The sequence below is a fragment of the Pteronotus mesoamericanus genome, unplaced genomic scaffold (assembly GCF_021234165.1).
Source record: "Pteronotus mesoamericanus isolate MK-2021 breed Mesoamerican mustached bat unplaced genomic scaffold, CSHL_Meso_final contig_22, whole genome shotgun sequence".
NCBI lineage: Eukaryota > Metazoa > Chordata > Mammalia > Chiroptera > Mormoopidae > Pteronotus > Pteronotus mesoamericanus.
The window spans coordinates 3,150,363-3,177,466 of NW_026555090.1; the positions used below are offsets into that span (position 1 = coordinate 3,150,363).

The 27,104-nt window shown below is 46.1% G+C and overlaps 2 protein-coding genes across 2 annotated transcripts in view; one reads left to right on the top strand and one right to left on the bottom strand.

The window, feature by feature from the left end:
• ADORA2B (adenosine A2b receptor) overlaps nucleotides 1-8,290 on the top strand; it is a 28,069-nt gene extending 19,779 nt beyond the window's left edge. The window contains exon 2 of the mRNA XM_054571197.1: nucleotides 7,569-8,290. Coding sequence (XP_054427172.1) covers nucleotides 7,569-8,232 — 664 coding nt within the window. The 3' untranslated portion in view covers nucleotides 8,233-8,290. The remainder of the gene's footprint in view (nucleotides 1-7,568) is intronic.
• A 721-nt stretch (nucleotides 8,291-9,011) lies between these two features.
• Nucleotides 9,012-27,064, bottom strand: ZSWIM7 (zinc finger SWIM-type containing 7). Its single transcript, XM_054571199.1, has 6 exons — nucleotides 26,929-27,064; nucleotides 23,760-23,781; nucleotides 21,002-21,104; nucleotides 12,721-12,825; nucleotides 10,959-11,075; nucleotides 9,012-9,485 (listed from the first exon to the last, which is right to left on the bottom strand). Exons 1-5 carry the CDS (start codon nucleotides 27,017-27,019, stop codon nucleotides 10,962-10,964), a joined length of 435 nt encoding a protein of 144 aa, XP_054427174.1. The 5' UTR covers nucleotides 27,020-27,064; the 3' UTR covers nucleotides 9,012-9,485; nucleotides 10,959-10,961.
• Nucleotides 27,065-27,104: the final 40 nt, after the last annotated feature.

Sequence of the window (27,104 nt, forward strand, 5' to 3'; positions counted from 1 at the left end):
TAGATAAAGAAATGGGTGAACTTTTTTTACTTAACGTTTCAAGTACCATTAGTATATTAAAGATGAAAATGGGTTAGACATATCAGCTTAAGCTGAGTATTTCAGGTCCTCAGAAAATAATTTAGTTAATTTCAGCCTCACAGTGCTCGCCCTGGGCTGGTTGGACCCGAAGTCCCGCTGTGCTTGCCCAGGCTCCGTGCTCTCGGGGACATCGCCAGATCCCAGTGTCCCCAGCCTCGTCCCCAAAGGGCGCCTCTGCCACCTGGCCTGGACGAGACCTGCCTCCTCCCTCCCTCCCTGCACCAGGGACGCACCATCCCTTATTGTTCCCTGGATATCACGTGGGGTTAGGGCCCACTCTTCCCTTTAATACTGTTTATGTATTAATTAAATGTTACTATATCAGAGGAAAAAGCCCTAGGAATTGTCCTCGAGTCTTTGTCTTCCTACATACAGTCTATTTTCGAGACCTGTTGGTTTGGCCTCCACAGGGTCCATCTATCTGCACCATCTTTATCACCTGGTCCAGGTTAACATTTTCTCCCTCTTGTTTTGGTTTCCCCAATTGTATTATGTGCTTTGTCTTTTTAAAAATATTTTTTTATTTTACAATTACAGTTGATATACAACATTATGTTAGTCTCAAGAGAACAACCAGTGATGAGACATTTATATAACTTAGGAAGTGGTTGCCCTGATAAATGTAGTATCCCTTTGACATCATACATAGTTACTGCAATTTAATGACTGTATATCCTATACTGTACTTTACATCCCCATGACTGTTCTGTAACTTCCAATTTGTGCTTCTTAATCCTTTCATCTTTTTCACCCATCCTCCCATTCTCCCTCCCATTTGGTAACTATCAATCAGAATGTTCTCTGTATCTATGAGTCTGTTTCTGTTCTGCTTGTTTGTTTACTTTGTTTTTTAGATTCCACATGTAAGTGAAATCAAATGACATTTGTCTTTTTCTGTCTTTTTTCACTCCACACATTTCTCCCTATTGAGATGGCAAGATTTTATTCTTTTTTAATGGCTGAGTCATATTTTGTATATGTGCACCACTTCTTTATCCATTCACCTATTGATGGACACTCAGGTTGCCACCATATCTTGGCTAGTGTAAATAATGCTGCAGTGAACATATGGATACATAAGTCTTTTTGAGTTAGTGTTTGGGTTTTTTTGTCTAAATAACCCAGAAATGGAATTGCTGGGTCCTTATTGGTCTCTGCTATAGCCATCGTTTTAAAGTCTATTTTGTCTGGTATAGGAATTGCTACCCCACCTTTTTATTTTTCGTTTCCATTTTCATGAAATATGTTTTCCATTCCTTTATTTTCAATCTTTGTGTGTCTTTCGAGCTGAAATGAGTCTCTTGTAGGCAGCATATGCAAGGGTTTTGCTTTGGTATACATTCAGCCACTGTGTCTTTTGACTGGAGAAATTAATGTATTTGCAGTTAAAATAATTATTGATAGATATGTATTTATTACCATTTTATTATTCATATTTTAATCTTTCCCCTTCTCCTTAAATAAGAAGTTTAACTTTTCATATAATACTGGTTTGGTTGTGATGAATTCCTTTAGCTTTTTCTTGTCTGGGAAGGTCTTTATCTCTCCAATTCTAAATGATATCTTTGCTGGGTAGCGCAATCTTGGCTGTCGGTCCCTGCTTTTCATGACTTTGAATATTTCTTGCCAATCCCGTCTGGCGGGCAAAGGTTCTGTTGAGAAATCAGCTGACAGTCTTATGGGAACTCCCTTATAGGTACCTAACTGCTTTTCTCTTGATGCTTTTAAGATTCTCTCTTTATCTTCAATCTTTTGCATTTTAATTATGATGTGTCTTGGTGTGGGTCTCCTTGTATTCATCTTGTTTAGGACTTTCTGTGCTCCCCATAGTTGTGTGTCTATTTTCCTTCACTAGGTTAAGGAAGTTTTCCCTCATTATTTTTCAAAAGGTTTTCAATTCCTTGCTTGCTTTCTGCTTTCTGGCACCCCCATGATGCAAGTGTTGATGTATTTTTTGTTTTCCCAGGGCCCCTTAAACAATTCTCATTTTTTTGGATTCTTTTTGCTGTTCTGATTGGGTGTTACTGCTTCCTTATCTTCCAAACTGCTGATACAATCCTCTGCTTCATCTACTTTGTTGGTTCCTTGCAATGTATTCTTCCTTTTAGCTACTGTAATCTTTATTCCTGACTGGTCAGTTTTTATTTTCTGTCTCTATTTCTATGTTTCCCATCTCTCTGTTGACATTCTCATCAAGTTTATCCACTCTTCCTCGAAGTTCACTGAGCATCTTTATAACGAGTGCTTTGAACTCTGCATCTAGTAGACTGCTTTCTCCAATTCATTTAGTTCTATTTCTGTTCTTTCATTTGCGCCATGTTCTTTGTCTCCTTGTTTTGGTCGCCCCCCTGTGTTTGTATCTATGTATTAGGTAGAGTTGCATCTTCTGATCTTCATATAGTGGCCTTATGTAGTATGCCAGTGGCATAGTCTCCTGTCACTTGAGCTGGGTGCTCCCGATCTAGCCCTGTGTGGGCTGTGTGCAGCCTCTTGTTGTCCTGAGCCTTTGTTGCTGTTGGAATATCAATGGGAGAGACTTAACCACTCCCTACCCCAGACCAACTGGTTGTGAGGACTGGCCCAGACTATGGTGGTGGAGCTGCTGTGCAAGGGCCAACCCTGTGGAGCAGCACTCACTTCAGCAGGGCTCTTATGCCTGACCAGTCTGCCCCTTGATTGTGCTGCTCATGGCGGTGGCTGGGTAATGCTTTGGTGTGGTCTGAAGCTGTCGTCCACTGGTTGCACGGACTCTGGGGCCCTCTGCGGGGTGCAGGCCAAGGTCAACCACCACCTGTGCCCTGCCTGGGGTTACCCAGCATAAGCTACAAAGTGATCTGTGCTTGCTACTTGTGCTTGGCTTGGAGGTACATGGGAGAGGCCAAGCTTTGAACCAAAGCCAACTGCTACTAGTGCCGTGCTTGGGGCCACTTAGTGAGCTGTAAGGGGCAGGTGGGGGCCAGATGCTGCTTATTTGGTGTTTGGGAACCTGCCAGGTTTTAGGCAAGACTTCAGTATGAACCAAGACAGTACTTTTGTGTAGAAAATCCACTGGAAGTTGCTTGGGTGGTCCTGTAAGTCGGGTGCGGTGGGGTCCCAGGGCAGCCGAACAGTGTCAGCCACAATGATGGAGACTCTGATACGGTGCCTGCGTGTTGGCTCTGGGGGCGGTGCTCAGAACAACGGCCTGTGCCAGCACATCTGTCTGGGAGAAAGCTGCCCCTCCAAGCCCTTGCTGGACAACTCAGTTCCTTCCCGTATGTCCCTGGTGCCTCTCGAGCTGCTGTCCCAGCTCTGGAGCTCTGGCAGCCTGTGAAAGTGCTAATCCCTCTGGTTTTTTAGCTGCCACATGTGGGTGTGGCGCGAGCCCATTCCACTTCTCCGCAGTCTGCTACCGGTCCAATGTGGTTTCTTCTGTATATCCTTAGTTGTAGGACTTTGGTTCAGCGAGATTTCAGGTGTTTCTGAATGAAGGTTGTTCTGTAGTTCAGCTGTAATTTTGATGTGGTTGTGGGAGGATATGAGTATCTCATTTACGTACAGAGCCATCTTGACTGGATTCTCCAAGTCAGCATTTTATCTTGAATTAACCACTGAAGATAGTTTCCTAACTGATCTGCTTGTCTTCTTTCTCGCCTAATATTCAACCTCCTTACAGTGAGCTTTATAAGACATAGATCAGTACCACTGCCCTGCTTAAAAGCCTTCAGTACTTCCCATTGCACGTTGAATATCAAAATCCAGATTCTTTCCTTTGCATATGGGCTGGTCCTTGCCTCATTTCGTTTCTGTAGGAAAGTAAAATTCTTTACTGTCTGAGAGCCTTACACGTTCTGTTCCACCTGAAATGGTCTTCTCTCCACATTTCAAATTTTTTGCTCCTTTACCTTTAGTTCTAAAGACCTTCCCAAACATCCCATGTTCAAGGTCTTCCTGTTTTTCTCTTACGTGCATCCTACGCACTTTGGCTGAGCCAAATTCATTCTGATTTGTAATTATACATTTGTGTGTTTACTCGTTTATTTTCTGTCTCTTCTTACATTACCTTTACAACCCAGAAGGGCTGTGATTATGTTTGTCTAGAAAAGCACATGATATGAAGGAGGAACTCTGAATAAAATCGTGAACCAACAGGAGAGAAAGGCTGTGCTGGGGATTTTCGGAGAATGCTGTGACCAGCTGCTTCCCTGACAGAACCAGCTGCTTTTCCTTATTTAAGGCAACTTAGCATAAAACTGCAGTTTTCACATGTGCAGTTGCTGGGTTCCAGTTGTTCTGCGGTGGGAAGCCCGCCATGACCCCTCTGTGCACAGAGCCCTCGTGTCCAATGCTGCTTTAAAAAAAAAAAAAAGGGCAAGCAAAATAAGCAGCAGCGTAACTGGTCCAAAGCACACAGGCCTGAGACTCCTGACTTAGCTTTGCTCTTTGGATCTCATATTGCCTTTTGTCTCAAAGACTTCATATCTTTCTTTCCTTATTTGTAAAATAAGGGGGGGGGGGCGCATGTAGCACTAGGAGAGAGAAAATGTCCCTTCCAGTTTATATGCAGATGTTTTTAGCTGCAGGTGACAGTGGCTCAAGCCATCAAGATATTTACTTTTCTCTTGAACCAGAATATGGAGCCATGATGCCTCTAGGGTTGGTGCAGTGGTTCAAAGATGTCATCAAGGACCCAGGCTCTTGCCCTTGTTCTGCTCTGCCAGTCGCTTTGTCTTCAGGCTCCTCCTTCTTGGTCACAAAATGGATGCTGTCGCTCCAGACCTCACAGCCTCATCAACAGCAGAGAGGAGAGGGGGTGGGGAAGAACTCTCCTCCTGGATCTCTTATCAGGAAGTAGACTCTTTCCTAGGAGTATCCTGGCAGACTTTCTTTTGTTTAATTGCTCAGAACTCTCTACCACCCACTGTGACTGACGAGAGAATGTGCTTACCCCACAAAGACCTCATTCCTCAGGGCCGGCCTGTATTCAGCTGTACTCAGTTCAACAAAGGTGAGTCCTGAAGCAACAAAGCAGTAATGCAGGGCCACTGAGAAGGCTGTCTCATGGATCTGAAGTCCTTTGATTCTGAGTGTTGGCCTTCAAGAGGCCCCCTTGTTATCCTGCGGGGACTCTGCATTCTTCACATCTCAGCTGAAGAAGTGGCCAAAAGTAACTTAAAAAAAAAAAAAAGGAATGGCTTTACATTCCTGAATGAGGGAGGCTGCAGAAAGGGTTTGAAAGTGGGTGGATTTGTGGGCCAAGAAACATTCAGTGAGCCACTGAGCCCAGCAGGTTGTCTGTGGTAGAGTTCCCGCCGTGGGCCTGCCCGCAGCTACTCTGACAGGGAGAAGAGATTAAGGGTCACTTCCAGTTATGAGGTGAGATGTCGGTTAACTTCCTCAGCAGGCGGCGTTACTTCTGCCCGTCCAGGCCAGAGCATCAGTGTTTTAAAGCAGTCTGATAACAAATGAGATAACAAATGAGGACTGTATTCATACTGGCCATATTATTAAGAATATACTATGTGCCCAGCACTGTGCCAGGTCCTGGGGAACACCAACACAAAGTGACAAGGTCCTAGCCCTTAACAGGTTGGCATTCTGGTTGAGGACAAGTGTAACAGAGAAAACGAGCTATAGAGTAGGCATGTGTGTGTGGGGCCAAGGAGTGGGTGCGGCCGCCTGGGCCTGAGCAGAGATCTAGAGGCCACGGCCCTAGAAGCAGGGGCCGGTGTTTTGTCTCCTGTTCAGAGCAGCCTGAGCCGGGAGAAGCCACTGGTTATGGGTGGCAGGCACTGGGGGTGCGGGGCTGAGCGTGGAGGGCTCTGTGGGTCATGCTGCAAAGTGTGACTTTACCCTGCTGGCAGAGGACTTTGGATATTTCCCATAGACAAGTCTTAAGATTATGTATATCAAATTGTTTCCAAATTTTCCTCCCAGAGGTGAAGGAGAGATTTTATTTCACTTACTCAATACATTACATTGAATACGTATTATGGATCGGTTATTAATAGCCAAGTTTATAGCTTTGCTATAAACTGCATATGAACTAGTTTATAGCAAAATGTCTGAAGTGTATATTCTGATTTCTAGTGATTTTAAGTAAGATTTAATGGTTTAAGCTTTTTAAAAAATTAATATTTGCTAAGATATTTCCCTGTTTTATCAACTTTGCTGCTAGCAGAGACAGGAACTTCGCCAGAACTCTTGTTCTCCAACAGTTACAGTGGTATCCGGGAATGACTCTTTCCGCAGTCCTTGGCAGGCCCCTGTGTATTTGTGGGAAACCAGGAGGGCTCTTGACCAGAGCCACCAGGGAGTGCTCCCTGACTCCAGGAGCCGGTCCTTACTTCTTCAGGCGTTTGTTCTGGTGTCACCTGGTCACTATGCCTCCCTCAACTGACCTCTTCTAACCCTGTGGAGGTCATGGCTGATGTGAGATACAAATTCTCTTTTCAAATATTGTTACGTGGATCAGGTGCATAGGTTCAAGGTCATGACTAGCTGTGCTTTTACATGTGACTAACACAAATTGAAAGAAATTCTAATGATGACATAGATATGGCTCCCTCGAAAAGCAGAAAAACATGGGTTAGGTGCTTTGTACCCAAAATGAGTTGCTTATCAAAACATTTTTGCAAGTGCTGTGAAAAGTATTTATGCCTTGAGCATAGCAATATTGTGACAACTGTTAAAATTTTGCAAAGCCCATTAGAGATCCTGATTAATTAACGTTAAAGACAATTTGTGGTTGTATTTTTTAGCAATATCCATGTTTCTGTTATTTGAAAAGAAAAAGGTTTATTCTTTGTTTCATTGTTTAATAATTTCTAGATTGTAACTGAAAATAATCTTGTTCTATTATATACATATAAATGCAAATTCGCAGTTAAAAATTTTTTTTCTTCACATTTCAGCACACACTAGTAATGAATGTGTCATTCAGATACGCGTGACCTATGCTGTAATCTTTTTGACCGTGACCTCTGCAGGGTTAAAACTACCATCGCTGCTGGTTCTGATCTTCCTTATTCTGCTTTTTAAAATACTCACATATATTTTTCTATCATACCATGTAATTTACTAACTTATGTTTATTATCTGTCTCCCCTACTAGAATGTCAATGGGGACCTTTGTGTGTCTTGCTCACTGGGTTATCTCCGCCACCTAGAGCGGGCTCTTAGAGAAGGCACAGATTCACAGGCCAGGGTCTGGGCAATCAGAAAATACCCTTTGAGACTTCTATACTTGGTCTCGTTGGCCATAATTTGTCACTGAACAGAGGTGAGTTGGTAAGTCAACAGTGGCAGTCTTACTGAGCTTGCTAGAGCAAAGCTCTTCATACTGTCTGCATGTCTCTCGCTCTGAGAGTAGGCAGCCACGGCACTCTTTGGGGATGAGCCTTAGAGGCCATTAGGAGTCAAGGCTAAGGAACAGCAGCAGAAGAGGGCCCCTGGCCTGTGGTTGCCGAGCACTGTAAACTGACAACACATGGTGTTCTTTTGAACAGATACAAGAGTTTGGTCACGGGGAGCCGGGCAAGAAGAGTCATTGCCGTCCTCTGGGTGCTTGCCTTTGGCATTGGGCTGACCCCCTTCCTGGGGTGGAACAGCAGAGATAGTGCCATCAGCTGTACAAAGCCCTGGAATGGAACCGTGAATGAAAGTTGCTGCTTGGTCAAGTGCCTCTTTGAGACCGTGGTCCCCATGAGCTACATGGTGTATTTCAATTTCTTTGGGTGCGTCCTGCCCCCACTGCTCATAATGCTCGTGATCTACATCAAGATCTTCATGGTGGCCTGCAGGCAGCTTCAGCGCCCTGAGCTGATGGACCACTCGCGGACCGTGCTCCAGCGGGAGATCCACGCTGCCAAGTCCCTGGCCATGATCGTTGGGATTTTTGCTTTGTGCTGGATACCAGTACATGCCATCAACTGTGTCACTCTTTTTCAGCCAGCGCAGGCTAAGAATAAGCCCAGGTGGGCCATGAACATGGCCATTCTCCTGTCACATGCCAACTCCGTTGTCAATCCCATTGTTTATGCCTACAGGAACAGAGACTTCCGCTGTACTTTTCACAAAATCATCTCCAGGTACATTCTCTGCCACACCAGTGTCTTCAAGAGCGGGAACGGGCAGGCAGGGGCTGAGCCTGCTCTTGACGTGGGCCTATGACTAGGCTCTGTCCTCTTCAGAATGCACAAATGCACAATAAGCAAAGGGACAGGACACAACTGGCTGATTCTCATTGTGAAAGACAGGCCTCATGAGCACATGGGTTGCCTGTTTTGAGCACCTCCCCTGGAGTTACCATGTATCTGATGCGTACACGTTGTTCGTAGGGGTGACAAGTATGTATGGCTGCTCTTACTATGTGGATGATACTGACAGCTTGATTAGATTGTAAAAGAATGTTTTGTATCTTAAAGTCTGCCTCATTCATGGTAGAAAATGAAACTATTTTACTGTGAAACACTGTGAACTATTATAATACAAACATTTTTTAAACTTAGAGGCAATGGGAAAATAAAAGTTGGATGTAACTAAAAATATATCCCTATTTCTAGGAAGGAAATCAAGAACATTAAGTATAATTCTTTAATCAAGAAACTATTATATCAATTGAGGGAAATGATACTCTTGTAAGTTCTTAAGTAGAACATCAGATAATTTCGGTAACATGCTTTTCCATGTACATCAAACTACCCTAGAGAAAGAAACCAGGGAAATGGGATCCTTCTACTAGATTCCATTTCTCCCACCTGGAGCGAGGTGTGAATTTTACTTCTCTTCCAACTTCAGGTTTTACCAACTTGCTGGATCTCAAAGTGTGAAGTTTTTACTAAGTAAAATTATACAATTGTGTATGTGTATTAGATGAAATAAAACTTAAAAAGAAAACAAACAGTGCTGCATTGGCTTGTCATACAGAGCTGTATCTTTTTTAAAAAAGATTTATTTACTTATTTACTTACTGTCAGAGAGGGAAGGGAGGGAGCCAAAAAGGGAAACATCGATTTGGGGGGAGAGAAACATCAATGTGTGGTTGCCTCTTGCGCACCCCCTACTGGGGACCTGGCCCTCAACCCAGGCATGTGCCCTGACTGGGAATTGAACTGGCAACCTTTTGGTTCACAGGCCAGCGTTCACCCCTCTGAGCCACACTAGCCAGGGCTGTAGGTACCTTCTATTCTTTATCCAGTGCAAGTTTCCCAAGTAGCAGAAGTCTTGATAGCTTGTATTTGCCACACCTCACCATAACAAAAGGCTCTGCCAATCACACGACACTGCACCCTCTGTGGCCGCCTCACACAGCATTCATTCACTGGCACCCCTTGTTTCCAGGGCCCAGGGCTGGGGGTTTCCTGGGCTGTAAAATCGCCTTTTTCTTCTGTTTCTTCACAGCTTCAACTGCTTCTGCAATGTTCCTGCAAAGACAATGCAGGTTTATGAGCCTGCACAGAGACAGCAAATCCCTGCCCTTCTATGACCCCATTCTGGCTGTGGACGGACAGCTTTACTTATTATTGTCCTGTGCTGGAATCTGTCTCATTTTCATGTATCACAACTCGTCTGCACTCTCTTAGGGTCCAAACAAGTCCCATTTTCTACCTTCTAACACGCCTCTTGGTATTTCCTTGGCCCTTTCTTTTTCAGACTAAGAAATCCACAGTAATATCTTAAGCTTCCTCCAGGACATGAGTTTTAGTCCCTTCCTTCATTGGGCTTGTTATATACAGCTCAGAAATGCATGCGGAGTGAAGCCAGCACTTTGCTTGGTCTAGATACTGCCATTCCAATGACACAGCCTCCTTGAGCTGGTTTGGCACCAGCACCGCAGGTCTCTGAAGCTCTGACGCCAGAACCCCAGCAAGCCTTTTTACAGTGGCTGCTGGTTAGCCACATCTCTACTCCGATCTCTTACTGCTACAGAATAATTTTCTTAATCCAAGGTAAAGCACTAACATTTATTCATCTCTACTTCATCCTACTCAGTTTTGTCTACCCTTTCAACCTCTTAAAAATTACTACTTCAGTTACTTAAGAATCTAATTGTGAACAAGACATATTAGGCTTTGAGTCTAAAATACTTGACTCCATCTAAAAATTATTTTTATCCATGTAGCTTAGAGGCTGGTTCAGATTTTTCATGAGGGGACTTGTACAGGGTTTCAAATCATACACACATCCTGGGTTCCAACCCACAGTGCTTTCTACAGTCCGGAAGAAAAAAACAGTAACAAGAAGCTTCTGTTGGGTTGGCCAAAAATTGTTTAGTTTTTTCCATAAAATAAAAGTCACATTTTTCATTTTCACCAATAACTTTATTGATTTGGGTATTTTGAGTATGTCCGCTATCTCCCACATGGTATAACGTTGATCGTTTTCAATTAATGTCTCGATTTGATTGCTATCAACTTCAAGTGGTCTACCTGATCATGGAGCATCGTCCAGTGAGAAATCTCTAGCACGAAACTTCAGAAATCACTTTTGACACGTTTGATCAGTCACAGCACCTTCTCAATATACTGCACAAATCTTTTTTTGCACTTCAGTTGCCTTTTTGACCTTTCTTGAAATAACAAAGCATACTATGTCAAAAATGTGTATTTTCTTCCGTCTTCAATACTAAAATGACTACACAAAAATTCACCTATTTTGATTTTTTAAAAAAGTACACTGATGTGACAGCTGTCACAATATAATCTAACAAAACTGTTTTGAATGAAGTTAAAGACAACTCAGCACTACTAGAACCATCTTACAGAAAAAACCAAACGAAATTTCTGGCTGACCCAAAAGATGATCTATTTCATCTCTCTTCCCTGTGAACCATGATAGAGTAAATGCATTTGTTTCTAGGACTTCTATTTTTAAAAATAATGATGCTCAATCTGTACCTTTTATGCTTCTTGTTTTTTCTCCATCAATATGTCAGTCAATTGCTTGTCCGAGACGCTGAGCTGCTGACAGGTCCCCATAACCTCACTGAGATAAACTGCCAAGAGGTGCTTGCACTGGAACACAAAACACAGACCCGCTGGACACCGGCAGGGCCTGGCTAACCAAGCCCGCTTACTACCACCCCACTGGGCAGGAAAGGAGAGGGACACACTGACTGCGGGCCTTGATCTCACTGCTTAAAAACTGCAGATAAAGAGGAGACACGTACCCTTTCTAAAAGTCAGAGGGCACAAAGTTTTACTTGGCCCGCTGTTTTGGGAAACAGGCTGGCACAGGGCATATGACCAAGACAGGCTCTTCCTCTTAGTCCTCAGTTCTGCTCTTTCTCCCTTGCCTTCAGACAGCTGTTACTAGCAATGGGTAACATTCCCCGAGGTACTGTGGTGTTGGGTGCTTTCACAGTGCATCTTCTTTAAACCTGACAGCTACCCCGCGAGAACTGCTCTTAACCCTGCTTGAACCAGGCGCTCAGAACCTGGCTGACTCCTTCCGCCACTGCGTTGTACTTCTGCAGGGGGAGGTGGGGTGGGGAGCGAAGGTAAGGTGGCAGGGCCCTGGCACACACTGGCCTGTACACACCTCTGGGGAGGTGATCTAAGCCACACCTTGTATCACAGGACACACAGCTTTAGATAGTTGAAGGGGGCCTGGCTTAATCGTGTCATTTTATAGGTGAAATAAACTTCTGGCATATCAGCTATCAATGTGGCCTCTCTGAAGGGGGCCTGGCTTAATCGTTGTCATTTTACAGGTGAAATAAACTTTTGGTATATCAGCTATCAATGTGGCCTCTTGTACAATGGGATACCCAATTGGCCACCCAGTTCCCAAGATGTTTAATGAAGTTAACAGTGTAAAAGAAATGGGAAAAATGGAATGGATGCTATAAATCTCTTCCTTTGCAAGACTTAAAAAACAGCTGCCCGCTCTTGGGTGGGCAGCGCTTTCTCCTCAGGAACAGTTGTGTGAGTGTGTCCCTTTCCTTGCTTGATGCTCTGCACTGCTGTGAAACAGGCGAAAGCATCAACATGCCCTCCTGCCTCGCGTGCCGGTCAGGCATGGCTGTGTGCTGGGCCTGACAGGCAGTGTGAGGGGACACCTCGTGGCTGGAGCTGGGGACATGCAGGGCTGCCAACATCACATTTAGTTCACATTTTTATTGGGCCATCTAACTCCCCAGTGCAAACTTTTCAGTTCCAAGTCTTTCAGGATTATCTTGTCCTCCCCAATGACTCATCCATGATCATTCATTCATTCATTCATTTATTTTTATCCTCACCTGAGGTGCTTACTGATTTTAGAGAGAGGGGAAGGGAAAAAAGAGGGAGAGAAAACATCGGTTAGTTGCCTTTTGTACATGCACCAACTGGGGACTGAACCCACAGCCCAGGCATGCGCCCTGACTGGGAATCGAAACTGATCATTTGGTCTACAGGACGATGCTCCAACCAAGTAAGTCACACCAGGCAGGGCTTGTCCACGACCTTTGAAATAAAAAATTTGGGGTTGGTGTATTTCTAAAAATGACATAGCACTTTGGGAGGGTACAACCAAAAGAGGTGACTAACTTAAGTCAAGGACAATAAACAACTCTCTGTTTCAACATGGGGTAGAATTCCCATTTTGTACAACTCCTAAACCACGAAGGAGGGCCCACAACCTCTCGCCTGGCCTGCAGTGGGCAGAGCCGCCCCTCACCAGCAGGCTGTCGCTCTTCCGCAGCACTGAGAAGGCAAAGGCGGGACAGGAGCAGTAATGGCAGGACGCCAAGCACAAGTACGTTCTACCAGAACTCCCAAGTACCTAGAAAGAAGGACGGACGGGGTCAAGCTCTCAAAGGTGTGCTGGGAAACGGCCTCCCTCCCTTGAATTCATTTAAGAACTTTTTTTTTCAAGTCCCCTTGAATTTATCTTGTGACTCGTCAGTTTGCAAATTGCACTGGGGAGAACTGTAGTATTGTTTTACAAAAAAGTGGAAACTCAGCTTCACTGTGTGCAGACTCTTCCCCCCCCACCCCCCTTCTAGGTGCTCTGTCCTTGAGGACTTCATACAATGCAACGGAAGTTTCAGGCTAGTTAAGCCATCCACACAAACCATTTTATTCCTCCACTTAGTGAGTCAAAGGGCTGACTCCGTGGGGTGACTATAAAGAGGTGGGGGGTCCCCTCCCCCATCTACACTTCACTGTGGTGTTTCTTACTTAACCTGTGGCATTTCTCACGGCATGTGTGCAGATTTCTAAAGCTTCCACCACACAGCCTAAGAGGATATGAAAACAGGTTAAAGGGACGCAGAAAGGCAGAAAGGTCTCCGAAGGAGATGGGTAAAGGCTTTTGAAAAGCACTTGAGGGCAGGAGGGAGAAAAAAGAACTTTGCGGAAGGGATGACTCAGCGCTCAGGACTGAGGTCTCAGAGGAGCAGGCCCGGATCTGTTCATCTCGCAGGATGGGAGGGAGACATAGATATGTGAGGGGCTGGGGAGAGGTCCGTCCAAAACCAACAGCCTATTGGCAACCAAGGGACAAAAAAAAGAAGGCGGATGGGGAAAACATTAGGTATCTGTGACAGACTTATTGGAGAACTCAGTTGTTTAAGTCTCTATCACAAAACAGCCCGAAACAAAGATGCTGAGTGCTTCATTCCTGCGGTTAACATCTAAACTTGAAGGGTAAAGTTAGTATCCAAGGGAAGCAGAAACATCCCGAGGGTTACTCCACAGTCGGCTGCCATTCAGGAATCTGCCCAGTGCTTTCAAATTTGTTTTAGGCTCAAGATGGCAGCCTCAAATAAAAAGGGCAGGGCTTTTTGTTATTTTGAAAATATTATAATGCCAGCACTCCCAGGATTCTTTCCTCTGTCTCCTCCACAAAAAAATAAAGCCACAGGGGAGGCTTCAACCAAAGAATCGCACTGTCCAAGTGCGCCGGTCAGCCGGTCAGCCGTCTCGTGATCCACAATGTGGCCACTCGCCATGGCTTTCTGACCAGCTCAGTAGAATTCCTCAGCTACCAGAAATGGCCAGTGACTGGGTAAGAAGATGCCTATTATGCCCATTAAGAATTTCAGCCTTGGTTACAAATTAAGTATCAAAAAAAAAAAAAAAAATCATCACATCTTACATAATTTCCATTATGAGGCACTGATGATTTAAACATCACCTATACCACTTAGTATCAGTGAAGGAATGCCTCCAGCGTGTCTTGGAAAACTTAACCTTAAGGGAGAACATTAAAGTAGACTTTTCCACTTAATCCTGGAAGAAAACCCATCAACATCCAGCAGTGACATGAGTAATTCTTAGCTCTCCAAATCGTTACCAATGAATGACTTCGGGTATCTCCTGATCTCTCTAGATACAAAGTGAGGCAGGCACAAGCCCCTGGGATTCCACACTGACTTGTCTGGTCCACTGGTTCCTTCTTACCATGGGTTGCCAAACTGTCCGAATACTCTCTGGATTATGTTGAGTAGTAAATGCCTGGTGACTCAGAGACGGAGAGAACTTCTACAGGGTTTCCCTTGCCTGATCCTTTCAAAGGCTGGCTAAGACTAAAAATACAATGTTTAACTGCCTGACGCAGTAAATACCATGAGGAGACAGCAAATTATGAATTTGCTCCTTCCTTATCTAGCAGTGGACAACTGCTGAACCCAATAATCAGGAAAAAAATCTGAGTTAGAAAAGTTTAGAACTGGAAATTGACCTTAGGGACCACCTTATTTAATTCCTTCACCGTTCAACAGAAAAATGACCTCTTACAGGAATTGCTCCTAGTTCTCCACCAAGAGTCTGGAGTATATCCCAGGAAGGAGAGAGCTTTCTATAGGAGAAACACTAGGGAAGGTGGGCACTGAGGCCCGTGCTTGGCCAGTGGGCGTGCCGCTCAGAGGTCAGTCTGCTGTGGCTGCTGTGCGGCTCTATGGAGGGTCATCCACCTTAGCTGCCATCCCGCAGAGTGCATTTCTTAAAGCCCTCACCCAAGGATACATTTATTGATTTTACAGAGAGAGGAAGGGGGGGAGACAGTGATCGGTTGTCTCCCGTACGCAGGCCTCACTAGGGATCGATCCCACAACCTCTTGAAGATTGACTGCCTGATTGATTGATTTACAGAGGGGAAGGGAGGGAGAAAGGAGGGAAACATCCATCCAGTTGTGGCTGCCTCTTGTGCTCTCTCAGCTGGGGAGCAACCCAGGCACGTGCCCTCACTGGGAATCGAACCGGAGACCCTTTGGTTTGCATGCTGATACTCAATCCACTGAGCCTGCACTGGCCAGGGCAGATCCTACAACCTTATGGTGCACAGGATGACGTTCCAACCAACTGGGCCCCCTGGCCAGGGCACAGTACAGTTCTATGACTGCTCCAAGCCTTTTGGGACCCATCACAGTAGTTAACTGTGCTCTTTGTTGCCCTCCAGTTCGGGGCCTCTCTCTGAAGGAGGACTGCACATTCCTGCCCTGTTGCAAATAGGCTGATTATGTAACCTGCTTTGGCCAGAAGAATGTGAGTAGCCAGGCAGAACATTAAAAACCGGTGCACACCGCGTCCTCTTCTCCCTCTGCTATGAGATCCACAAATGTCTAGACAGGGAGGGCCTTCTCCACAAACTGGGGCCCCGAGTACAGATGTTTTAGAGCAGAGCTGCAATTGGCTCTTAATGGGCATGCAGCATGAATGACATATAAAACTTTGTTTTTGTAAACCTTTGAAATTTTGGGGTCATTGTTACCACAGCATGACTTAGCCTCTCCTGACTAACACATCCCCCTTCCTAGGTGAACCAAAAAAGTTTATAAAAAAGCAACTCAGGTGACAACATCATGATGGTGACTTTCACATAATGACCGTTATACCTGGAAGACGGCAAGGACGTGAGCAGGCCGACCTATGGAAGCCAACAGCAGGGCAGCAAGGCAGCACCCGACTCAACTTTTATCATCTCATAGGACCTCTGAGTTAACCCAAATTCTCACTACATTACAATACAATGAGACCATACGGTGGATCTGAGGGTGCATGTACAATTTCTACAACCTCATTTAATTCAAAGTCCAAGCTGAGGGCCATAATTCTAGGAAGTTAGCATTTTTATGACAAATAAAGCAATGTAATATAATACAGGATATGAATGACAAAAACCAGTCATGGTAATCCTGGGAGAACAAAAAGTCAACAGTAACTGAAATATTTCAAACAAAATCTTTAAGATTTTAACTAACGACTAGATCACAGGGCTAGAGGACAGCTGGAGTCTACTTGGGCGGGTCAAGTGTTATGCTGATACTGGAACTGAGACAAAAAAGCTGAAACTAAAAGACATGGGAAAAACTCAAAGGTCCTTCCTGTCCAGGGTATTTTAGCTATATAAAAAACAAAAATAAAAACATAAGGAAAGAAAATGAAAATAGCAAGACGTGGAGAGGCGTCAGGGAGCCGGGACTTCGAGGGGTGCTCGCTCGCCCCCCACCCCACCCTGGCCAAGTGCCCCCCTTGCCTGGCGGGGTCTGCGGACAGGGTGCTGCCTCGTGGCCCCAGGCCTCCGCTCCCTCCACTGACGGAGGCCCTGCCACACAGCAAGGAGACGCTGCTGCAGTCTTACAACAAGCAGCTCAAAGACGACACCAAGTCCAGCTTCGCCAAGATCAAGACCGCCCAGGTCCAAGCCGGCGAGTCCCTGGTGAAGCTCATGTCCGACCTCAAGCAGCTCCTCATCCTGAATGACTTCCGGGTGGTCAACCAGGCACTGACTAGTGCAACTCGCAGCGGCCAGCGCTCAGGAGCGCCACCGACCAGAAGCTCATCACTGTGGGACAGGACCCCCACTGACCTCTGCAAGCTGGAGGAGTGTTACCGGTCTAGGCACAAACGGCTGCACCGAGACCCGCAGGAGTGGCCCAGCGCCCCATCCACAGACACTTTATACCACGCCCCAGGCCCCAGGCACTGGAATGAAATCACAGAACTTTGAGGGCTGGAAGGCCCAGAGCCAGGGCCCCTGCTCAGGGTGCCGGCTGCCTCTTTTTGAACTCTCTGCTCCTTTTAGTTCTCTTTTTTTAAAAAGATTTTATTTTTAAAGAGAGGAGAAGGGAAGGAGAGATGGAGACATCAATGTGTGGTTGCCTTTCGTGTGCCCCCAACTGGGAACCTGGTCTGCAGCCCAGGCACGTGCCCTGACTGGGAATTGAACCGGCGACCCTCTAGTTTGCAGGCCGGAGCACAATCCACTAAGCTACACCAGCCAGGGCCCCTCCTAGCTTTTCATCACTATTTAACCAAACATTCCAGACAAGGCTGGGCTAGTTCTTCTTGGCCACACCAGCTATGTCCAGGACGCAGTGCTTGCCCAGGGGGGCCATTCCCCACAGGCATCACCAAACCCCCCGTGTGTGTGTATGGGGGAGTGGCGGGGGTCCTGGGAAGGAGGAGTAAAATCCCAAGCAGAGGATGACCCTGAAGCCAGAGCCCTCCGTGCCAGGCCCACGTGGGGCCCCAGGGGTACAGCAGTGGGTGCCGCCCTTCACCCTAGCCCTCGTGGTGCCACTGAGAATCCTGAAGCCTGAGGCCTTTGAGAGACGGGCCCTAAGAAATCGTAGTCCAAGCGTAACTTACGTAGGGGAAACTGAGCCCAGAACTTGGAGGCCGTACACCTCCATCCCCATTAGTTTGAAAAATCCGGACTCGGCCCAGCTGACAGGGAGTCCACGCCCCCTGAGCTTTTGCCCGGAGGAAGCTGTCCTTCCTGCGCTGGGCTTTAAAGGCTCTTCTCCACCTCACGGGGCCTCCCCAGGGTGGGGGCACAGAGACCCAGTGCCAGCACATTCTGTGGTCTGGGGCTTCGATTCAGTGCCACCCTCACGGTCCCTGCCCATCTCGGCCTCTGTGGGGACACTATGTCACTGCCCGGCTGGAGTGGTTCCAGGCTTTTCCAGAGCACTCTGGGGCCGCCTCTGGTCCCTGATGCCCACCGGCTCAGCAGACATGTGGCGAACACCTCCTAACACAGCAGGCCTTCGGAGAAGTGTCCTGAGTGGTCCCTGGCGGGGGTTCTCAGGCCCTGCTGGAGACACTGCTCAGTGCCCCACTGGTTTTGCAGTGTCCCCTCACATCCCTGTTTGTCCCCATCATTCCCAAGGGCCAGGTCTCTGGCGGAGCAGCTACAGGGCGGCGACTCAGCCCTGCCTCTTGAGGTTGAGGGCAGAGGGGAGGGGGTCTGCCAAGGTCACCCAGCAGGGCCTGAGTGCCAGGTTTCCCATGCCCGGCCCCATCAGGGTCTGGTTCACCCACAGGGGTCCTAGACTGGTCTGGTGGCCCCCCGCCCTCTCACCTCAGAAGGCCCAGGTCCTCCCTCACCTGTGATGCCTGTACATGGTCAGGGCTCTGTGAGGTCAGGGCCCGAGCCCCCAGCGCTCAGCTGCCCCACCCTCTGTGGCCCCGATGCCCCGCCTCCACACTTGTTTGACCGCTTTCCACGCGTGACTGGCTCCTTGTCTGCTGCTCATCCTCTGCCATCCCCGGGACACCCCTCTATGACCAGGATGGTTTCTGAGGTTGGACACTGAGGACGGGAGCCAGAGGCAGGGCAGGACAGGATGCAGGACACCAGGGAGACAGGAACTGTGAGACCCCAGTGAGCCTTGGATGCTGGCTGCCACTGCAGTGAGGCCGGCTGCTCCCAACAAGAGAAGGGTGGCAGAGGTCAAGACTGTGGCGGCAGCTGGGGCTAAGACAGCCACGTGACAGGGCAGATACCTGCTGGGTCAGTGGAAGGAACTGCTGAGGTCACAGACCTGCACTGGCTGGTCCTGCCCTGCTCCTCCCTTTAGGATGCTAAAGGCCCTAATGTGGGGGGGTCCCCACGTGCCTCATGCTCAGCCAGGCCCGCCCGGCGGCTGCACAGAGGGGAGCGGCAGGGGTGGGGTGCTGTTTTCTTCCCTGTGCTTCTGCCTCACTCTCCCTCCTCCAGCTCCCCTCTCCCCCTGGGTGGTGGGAAGCGCCCCTCTTGCGAAGCCAATGACCTGCCTCTGTGAGACGCTTACTGGGGGCTGGCCCCTTGCAGGCCGCTGCCCCGCCCCACAGAGCATGCCCGAGCCTCTCCAGGCACCAGCCCTCAGCCTCTAAGATCTCAGCGACAAAATCTGGTGCCCACTCCTGCTGCCACAGCCTCGCTCCTCTCTGCCTCAGCTCCCACTTGGGGAGCCGTGCTGGCCTCCTTGGGAACCCTGCCGCCCGGGGACAGCCAGGAGTGCGGAGGGAAAGAGTTCCACTAACCACTTCCAGGGCGGGCCACTCTTTGTCCAGTCACCTTTATTCACTACCTTCCCGGGCACCTGGGCGGAAGGCAGTTTCCAGAGCAGTCTGGCCTGCTGAGGACCTAACAGCAGGTCAGAGCATGCCTGATGCCAGGAGACCTGACCTGAGCCTGCTGTTTAACATGAGGTGGGGCTCTGGGTGGACACTGCTGGCCAAGTCCAGAGGCCACGTGTGCAGGGCCACCATGTGCCTTGCCCTGGGGGTCCCCGCAGGGCTGGGGGTGAGTGGCTGTGGTTCATACAGAAGCCAAACAGGCCGGGATTCTACCTGGTTCTGCACACAGTTTTGGTTATTTTTTTTTGTAAGATAATGTTGAATAAAAAAATAGCACTGCCCTTTAAAGAAGAAAAAAAAAAGACAATGAAAATACCTCCTCAGGTACAAACATTATTTAATAGCTCTTATTATTTAATCTATAAATTCACCAGGAAAATTCTAATATGTAGTGCCTTTTAAGTAAATACAATCCAAAAGTTTTAACTGCAGCATTCAACACTAATTACCCCATTTTCCTTAATGAAGAAACGCATGAAGATTTTGCCAGGTCAGCTACATTACGCTACAACGTGGAATGGCAGGCTAGTCCGCTACGCCAAGGCACCTGCTTCCCAAGCAGGCTTGGCTCATGTCAATCACTCGCAACAAATTAGCTGGCATGGTCTCAGCTCTGAGAAGTTCCATGGAAATAAGCCAGAGTCCAAACACTGAAATATCTCCCCCTTCCTGGTCTTCACCAAGGCCTGAATTACCTTTATAAGAGTTGACAGCTTCTTTTTAGCCCCTTTCAAGCCAGATACAAAAATTTGGAAAATAAAAATAAATGTTTTTAATATTTTTAATTGATTAATTTTAATATTTCACTCACAACATTCCCCTCCCTCGATGCCAGATGCACTCACCACTGCCTCCCACAGCTAAGCTGGAGGTTGCGAGGCTGGGCTGGAGTCTGGCTCGCTGTTTAACAAAGACACGCAGCGTGGGACCGCAGCTACAAACCCTAGCTGCCAGCTGTGACTGTTAGTTTGCTTTTCTGCATCTCAGTTTCCTGAAAATGGGCTTTTGAGGAGAGTGATCAAAAACACAGGAAAGTAATTCAGAGCCTGATAAGAGGCTGTCACTTTACAAATCTACCTGTGTTAAACTCTCGACTCCAGAGACCCAGGCAAAGCGCGGGTCCAAGCAGGCTGTCCGCATTCACTGTGGTTTGACCCTTAGTAAATATCCCCTGAAAACAATTTTAAAAGATTATGTCTGATGAATATGAGCATGTGGAAGGACCTCAAAATGCATTTTGACCCTTGCTTGTAAGCAAGAGATAATGAACAAGACGTAGATGTCAGCACATTTTTGGGGCGGAGGGTGGGGTAGGGGCAGTACCTCTATTATCAAACAACAGGAAAGTGGAAGTCAACTCCGCTCCGTTAGATCTGCAAAAAGAGCCCCTCCACACCACTGGCGGATCTGTACAGTGCTACTGTGTAGAGTTAACAGGCCATATCTATCTTATTTTAACAACTAATACACTAATTTTACTAAGTTGGTTCAAATGCTTTTCAACAGTGCAGGAAATACTTAAGGCTGGTCACCAGCTTCTATAGAGATTCTTGGAAACATTTTGTCCAAAAGGGTTTCTGTTGAGATAATCCCCACCTCTAGATTTCTACCTGGTAAACATGCCTCCCACTGGGCGATGAGACCAAAGTGATGGACTGTCGGTCAACGAGGTCCAAAGCCTGGAGGGCTGATGAGCCAAACACAAACTTCAGCCTGGGAAACAGAAAGGTTTCAGGTCAGACTGCCTGCTCTCAATCCCCTCAGTAACTTGACCCAAAGGATCACCAGCAACATTTTTAAAAAACTTAATTCATTTTAGTTTGGGAAAAAAGGTAATTTAGCAAAAACCCATGCAATCAATCCCCCAGGATAAATGTTAACATGCTATTTATAAAGAAGCCCTTTTTATGCCTTGTAGTGCTTCCTATTTTTCCCAAACTTTCTTCATTCCTGAGATAACCACAAGCATTTGTTGGTTTCCTTCCTATTAATGTTTTTATATTTTATTATACACAGTGCCTGTGTATATGTATATTTGCATGCATATACACACATATTACACATATGATATTGTTTTATAAGTTTTAAAACAAAAGGTGTATTGTAGGCTTTTGGTAACTTTTTTCCTATTTAACATGTTTTCGGAAATGATGCATGCTGATATATATATTTAAAAAAATTAACCTGTAATATTCCATTATAGATATAAAAATAGTATGTACATACTCTGTAGTTTAAGAACTCTACTGATGGGCATTCTGATTGTTTTCATTTTATACTTTTATAAATACTTAATTATACCTTTAGTACACAGGCAAGATTTTTTCCTGGTTTAAGTAGAAGCAGAATTGCTGGGTCTTAGGATACGTGCACGTTCAGTTTTAACGGGTGCTGGCAGCGGCCGCCCACAGTGGGAGCAGCACTCCCGCCGCACGGCAGAGGCACTCTTTTCTCCGGCTCCTCACCAACATCACTATTAGATGTTTTCATGTTTGACCATCTGATGAGTGTTAAATTTGTACTTTTTGATTAGTAATAAAGGCCATTCAGCTGTTAATGATGTATTAAAAAAAGTGGAAAAATTCTCATGTTAGGCGACAAAGATCAGACACAAAACTGTAAATTTAGAAATCTTGATCGTATTAATTGTTTAAAAAACTACAATTACCTCAAAATAAAACTTTTTTAAAAAAACAGAAAGTAATAAACCAAAATGTAACAGTGATTATCACTGGCTGGTATGACTGTTGATACTTTTCATGTTTTATTTTCCAAGAACATTTTGTTTAAAGTATGGATTATTTTTATAAACTGGGAAATAAAATGGTTGGGTTAAATTAAAACTGAAAAGTTAAATGCTTTAAAGAACCCATATATTTTGACACAGACTAAAGAGACAGAACTGCTAAGACTTCAAAATTAAATGTTCCACTTCTTCATTTTCCAATAAACCAGTCTCTCTATAGACAATAAACTACTAGAATGGGAAGACCTTTTCAATTTTTTACATTAAACATATGGAGATTATTTATGGACAGAGAAAAAATCTGGTGATGACTTTAGTAGAGATAGTCCCAGTTAACTAACTAACTTTAAAAATGGATGCAACAGGCTTGTTTGGGCCTGCCTTGTCCGCCTCGCAACACACCGCAACCGTCTCCTGAAGGCGGTGTTCTTCTGTATCTCTTTCAACAGCTACAAAGAATTCCACTGTAAAGATGAATTAGTTTTAGTTTTCCCAAACTCTATTTTGGGTAGTTAGTTAAATCTGAATTAGACTGTTCTCATGTTTGTTTTTTTTGCTATCATAAACAATATGGAAAAATAGGTTCACTGCAAAATCTTTATGAACATCCCAGATTACTTCCTTGGTACACACGCTTATGAATGCAACCCTGGGTAAACGGATACGTGTGTTTTAAGGCTCCTATTGCTGCCGCCAGATCCCCCTCCAGCGCACCCTCCTGGCGCCGGGCTGTCCGCCACCCTTCCCTCCGTGCTCTCGCCGACACCTGGAACCTTCTTACCAACATCTCTTCTGGGACAGCCAGTTTTATAGATGGAAAGTTATCTTACTATTTTAATTTGTATTTTTATGACGACTACTGAGACAGCTTTTTCCTCAAAGTTTTTGGTAATACGCATTCTTTTATTATTTGCCTATTTTCTTTGTTTTAAAAATAGTAATTTTTTCCTAATAATGTATTATTAGAAAAAACATATGGAGATTATCTACAGATAATTCTGAGATCATATGGGTTCTTTAGAACATAATCTTTGTAAAAGCAATTTAAAAAAACAGAAAAAAGGATAAAGTTCTTCTCTAAATTCTACCTCCTTCATTTCCACTACGATAATCACTAGAATAGGTTGGTGTATATTCCTGTGGACTTTTAAACATAGCTGTATATATGCAATTAAATGTCCTTTATTCCTAGGTAGCTTTCACTTTTTTGTTGCTATTGAGAATGTAATTATATTTTTGGAACTTTGTGTATGAAGGAAAAACATTTTTAATTTCTATATTAAAAAATAACTTTATCCTCAGTTTAAAAAAGTAGTTATATCACCTATAAATAATGACAATTGTCCTTAGTTGCAGTTAGATATACATCTAATTTCTCATAACAGTTACACTTCTAGAACAATGTCACACAAAAGTGGCATAGAGGACAATGTGGGAATGCCTTGTACAATCAAATATGGTTTTGGCTATTCACTTGAAACAGGTTTTTAATAATCATGTCAAGAAAATAGTGTTCCTAGTTTAGTAGGAATATTTTTAAAAATCAAGAATTGATGTTAAAAGGACTTGGCTTTTAAAACACATTAATGACTAAAACCCCCCACATACAGCAGGATACTTACGATAATAGATGCTCATCAGGAACTGTAAAACAGGGATGGAAAGAAAGTTAACCATGTTAAACCAGTGACTGCAAACATAAACATCTTAAAAAGAGTCCTGCCCGGGAAGCTCAGTTGGTTAGAGCGTTGTCTTGACACACCAAGGTTGTGGGTTCGATGTCTAGTCAGGGCACACACAAGAAGCTACCAATGAATGCATAAACAAGTGGAACAACAAATCTCTTTCTCTCTTTTTCCCCCTCCTCTCTAAAATCAATCAATAAAAAATTTCTTAAATTGGTTATTATTCCTATTTTTTTAAAAAAGATTTTATTTGTTTATCTTTAGAGACAGGGGAAAGGAGAGAGAAAGAGAGGAAAGAAGACGAATAATGTGTGATTGCCTCTCGCGCGTCCCCTATTGCGGACCTGGCCCGCAACCCAGCCATGAGCCCTGACTGGGACTCGAACTGGCAACCCTTTGGTTTGCAGGTCAACACTCAATCCACTGAGCCACACCAGCCAGGGCTCGATCAATAAAAAAATGTTTTAAAAATCTAAAAAAGACAGCCCTGGTGTGGCTCAGTGGATTGAGGATAAGCCTTTGAACCAAAGGGTCGCTGGTTTCACTCCCAGGCAGGGCACATGCCTGGGTTGGAAGCCAGGTCCCCAGTAGGGGGCGGGAGAGAGGCAACCGCACACTTGTTTCTCTCCCTCTCTTCCTGCCTTCCTCTTTGTCTAAAAACAAACAAATGCAATCTTTTTAAAAAAAAGACTATAACCAAAAAGGCTTTTGTGGATGATGGTGCATTGAACCCATGTATCTAATTGTACTCCCTCCCAATACTCCACTAAATAATACTTTTTTAAAAATAAAGCACATGCCTGGGTTGTAGGCCAGGTCCCCAGTTGGGGGCACATGAGAGGCAACTGGTGGATGTTTCTTTTGTACATGGACATTTGCCTCCCTATTCCTCCCTCCCTTCCCCTCCCTCTAAAAGTAAATAAATAAAATCTTAAAAAAATAAAATAAAATGCATAAACCGCCAAGGATAACAGGACAGGTAGAAACAATGTCTAAGATATGTTGGAAAATAATTTACAAAACCTGAGGAAAGTGAATCTAAAGCAATGATGAGAGCCAAGCAACGATCTGATTTACAGTCCTGTACCCACTACCTCCCCACCCGCATAAAAAGCCCTCAAAACTGGCGGCAGGCGGTAGCCCCGGAGGCGGGGGTGACGCAGGCGGCTGGCCGGAAGTTGGCAGACTGATGCTTTCGGAAGCCGGAAGAAACATTATTTCCAACATATAATTCAATACTTTGCCAAACTATCAGTTAAGTGTGAGGACAAAAAAAGCACTCTTCTCAGACATGTAAAGACTTAAAAAACATCTCTCTCATTTTTCTTCAGAAAGTTACCACAGTATGGGCCTATAAAATAAAACAGCAAACTAAGAAAAAGAAAATTGTAGAGATACAAGGTTCAACATCGGGGATGGGAATTCTCAGGATAAAAATGGTGAAGGGAGATCGCAAGAGACAGCCGGGGAGCAGCCAGTCCCCACCAGGGCAGGTCCGAAGGCTCTGGGAGCGACTCCCCGGGCAGCGAGACGGCAGCGACCTCCCGATCAGGCGAGCTCCTTGGTCACAGACTTCGAACACGGAGGACGAGTTCGGGGTTGAATTAGGGATAAATACACAGGCAATTAAACGAGCGCACACAAACACAAGCAGGGCAGTTGTAACTCCAGGGAAAATGGAACGTCGCACAGGGAAGGAAAAGTAACCACAGCTTCCCATGTGGCTCAGCTGTGACTAGATTTTCCATCATCTTACAAAGGCACTCAGAATCTTGCTCTGAAAATATTACCACGGAAAGATGGGGGTCAGGAAGAGCTTATGACTGTCTAGCACAAAGATTTTTAAGCAGCAGAAAACAGTTCTGCTGAAAATGAACACGACAGCGGCGGCGGTCCCTCGGCCGGCGCGGTCATTGCCAGGGGCACACGGCAAACCTGCCACGGCCGGCGCACGCGCGGCCGCGGCCCCCCGTCTGGCAACCGCGGTTGGCGCTGACAACGGACTGACTTTTTCCCTGCCCTTTTGGGATCAGAACGTGTCTGAACACCTGGCTGGCCTGATCTCCTAGGTATGTGTGTGTATACATCCTTAGTTTTAACTGAAATGAGAAAAAAGACTGGCGAACTCTTCTCAATTCTTTAAAAAGTGCAGTCCACGGACCCTGGCCGTTAGAGCGTCAGCCCAATGCGCCAAGATGGGGGTTCGAGCCCCGTCAGGGCACATATACGAATCAACGGATGGAGGCACCAATAAGGGAAACAAATTGGTGGTTTTCTTTTTCTTCTTTCTCTGAAATCAAAAAATTAAAAAAAAAACCAACCCTGGAGCAGTGAATAAGAAATGGCAATTGAGACCTATTTTCCTATTTATTAACTGTCCATTTTCACACTGGATGAGTAGTTAAAATAGCCGACGCATTGGATTCCAGTATCCTCTTCACACTGTCTTCGTTGAGGTCGTCGCGGTGGTTTTGGTGCGCAAGGCCGCACAGCGGCCTCTGCCGGTCGGAGGGGAAAAAGGGACTTGCACACAATTCAGATTTACCCGTCACACTGCCTGTGCATTTGGGTTTTGTGGCCCTAAAATATTTGCTCAAGAAAGTGTATGAGGGGCTTAAAGTTAACAGAAGATTCTGAGAAAAAGAGTACAGGAACGTTTAACAACTTCAAATGTTGCCTTTCTATGAACTCCTGCAGGCTCCCGTCCCTTCCATCCTTCCAGCCCCAGGACCTGCTCAGCGATTCAGCCCCCGGTCCTCCCCTGGGCCGCCCACCTCCCGATGAGGGGTGCACCCAGCAACCGCGCCGATCCCTGGGCAAATTTAGCTTTTCTCTTTTCTTCCCCCCGTCCTCTTCCCCTTTTCCTCCTCATCCCCCCCCCCCTTTTTTTTTTCAAACGAACAAGAGGACTTGGACACAACCACACGGAAAACAAGCACCCGCAGGCGGGGGAGGGGAGCGCCGGGCCCCGAACGCGGCGCCCCGCGGGCCCGCAGACTCCCGCCTCCCGCCTCCCGCCTCCCGCCCCCCGCCCCCCGCCCCCCGGCGGGGGGGAACCCGCCCCCACCCACTGCCCGCCACGCAGCCGCACGCCTCCGGCTCTCACCTCGCGCGCTCTCCCGCACCGCCGCGGCCATCTCGTTCAGGAGTTCCTCCACGACGGCCGGCAACGTGACCCCTGGCAAGGCGGCAGCCATGGCTCTACCGCATGCAGCCTCCGAAAGCCTAGCGGGAGCAAACGCCCCAACCTATCTGTGGACTACCAGCTCCCGTCAGGGGCGG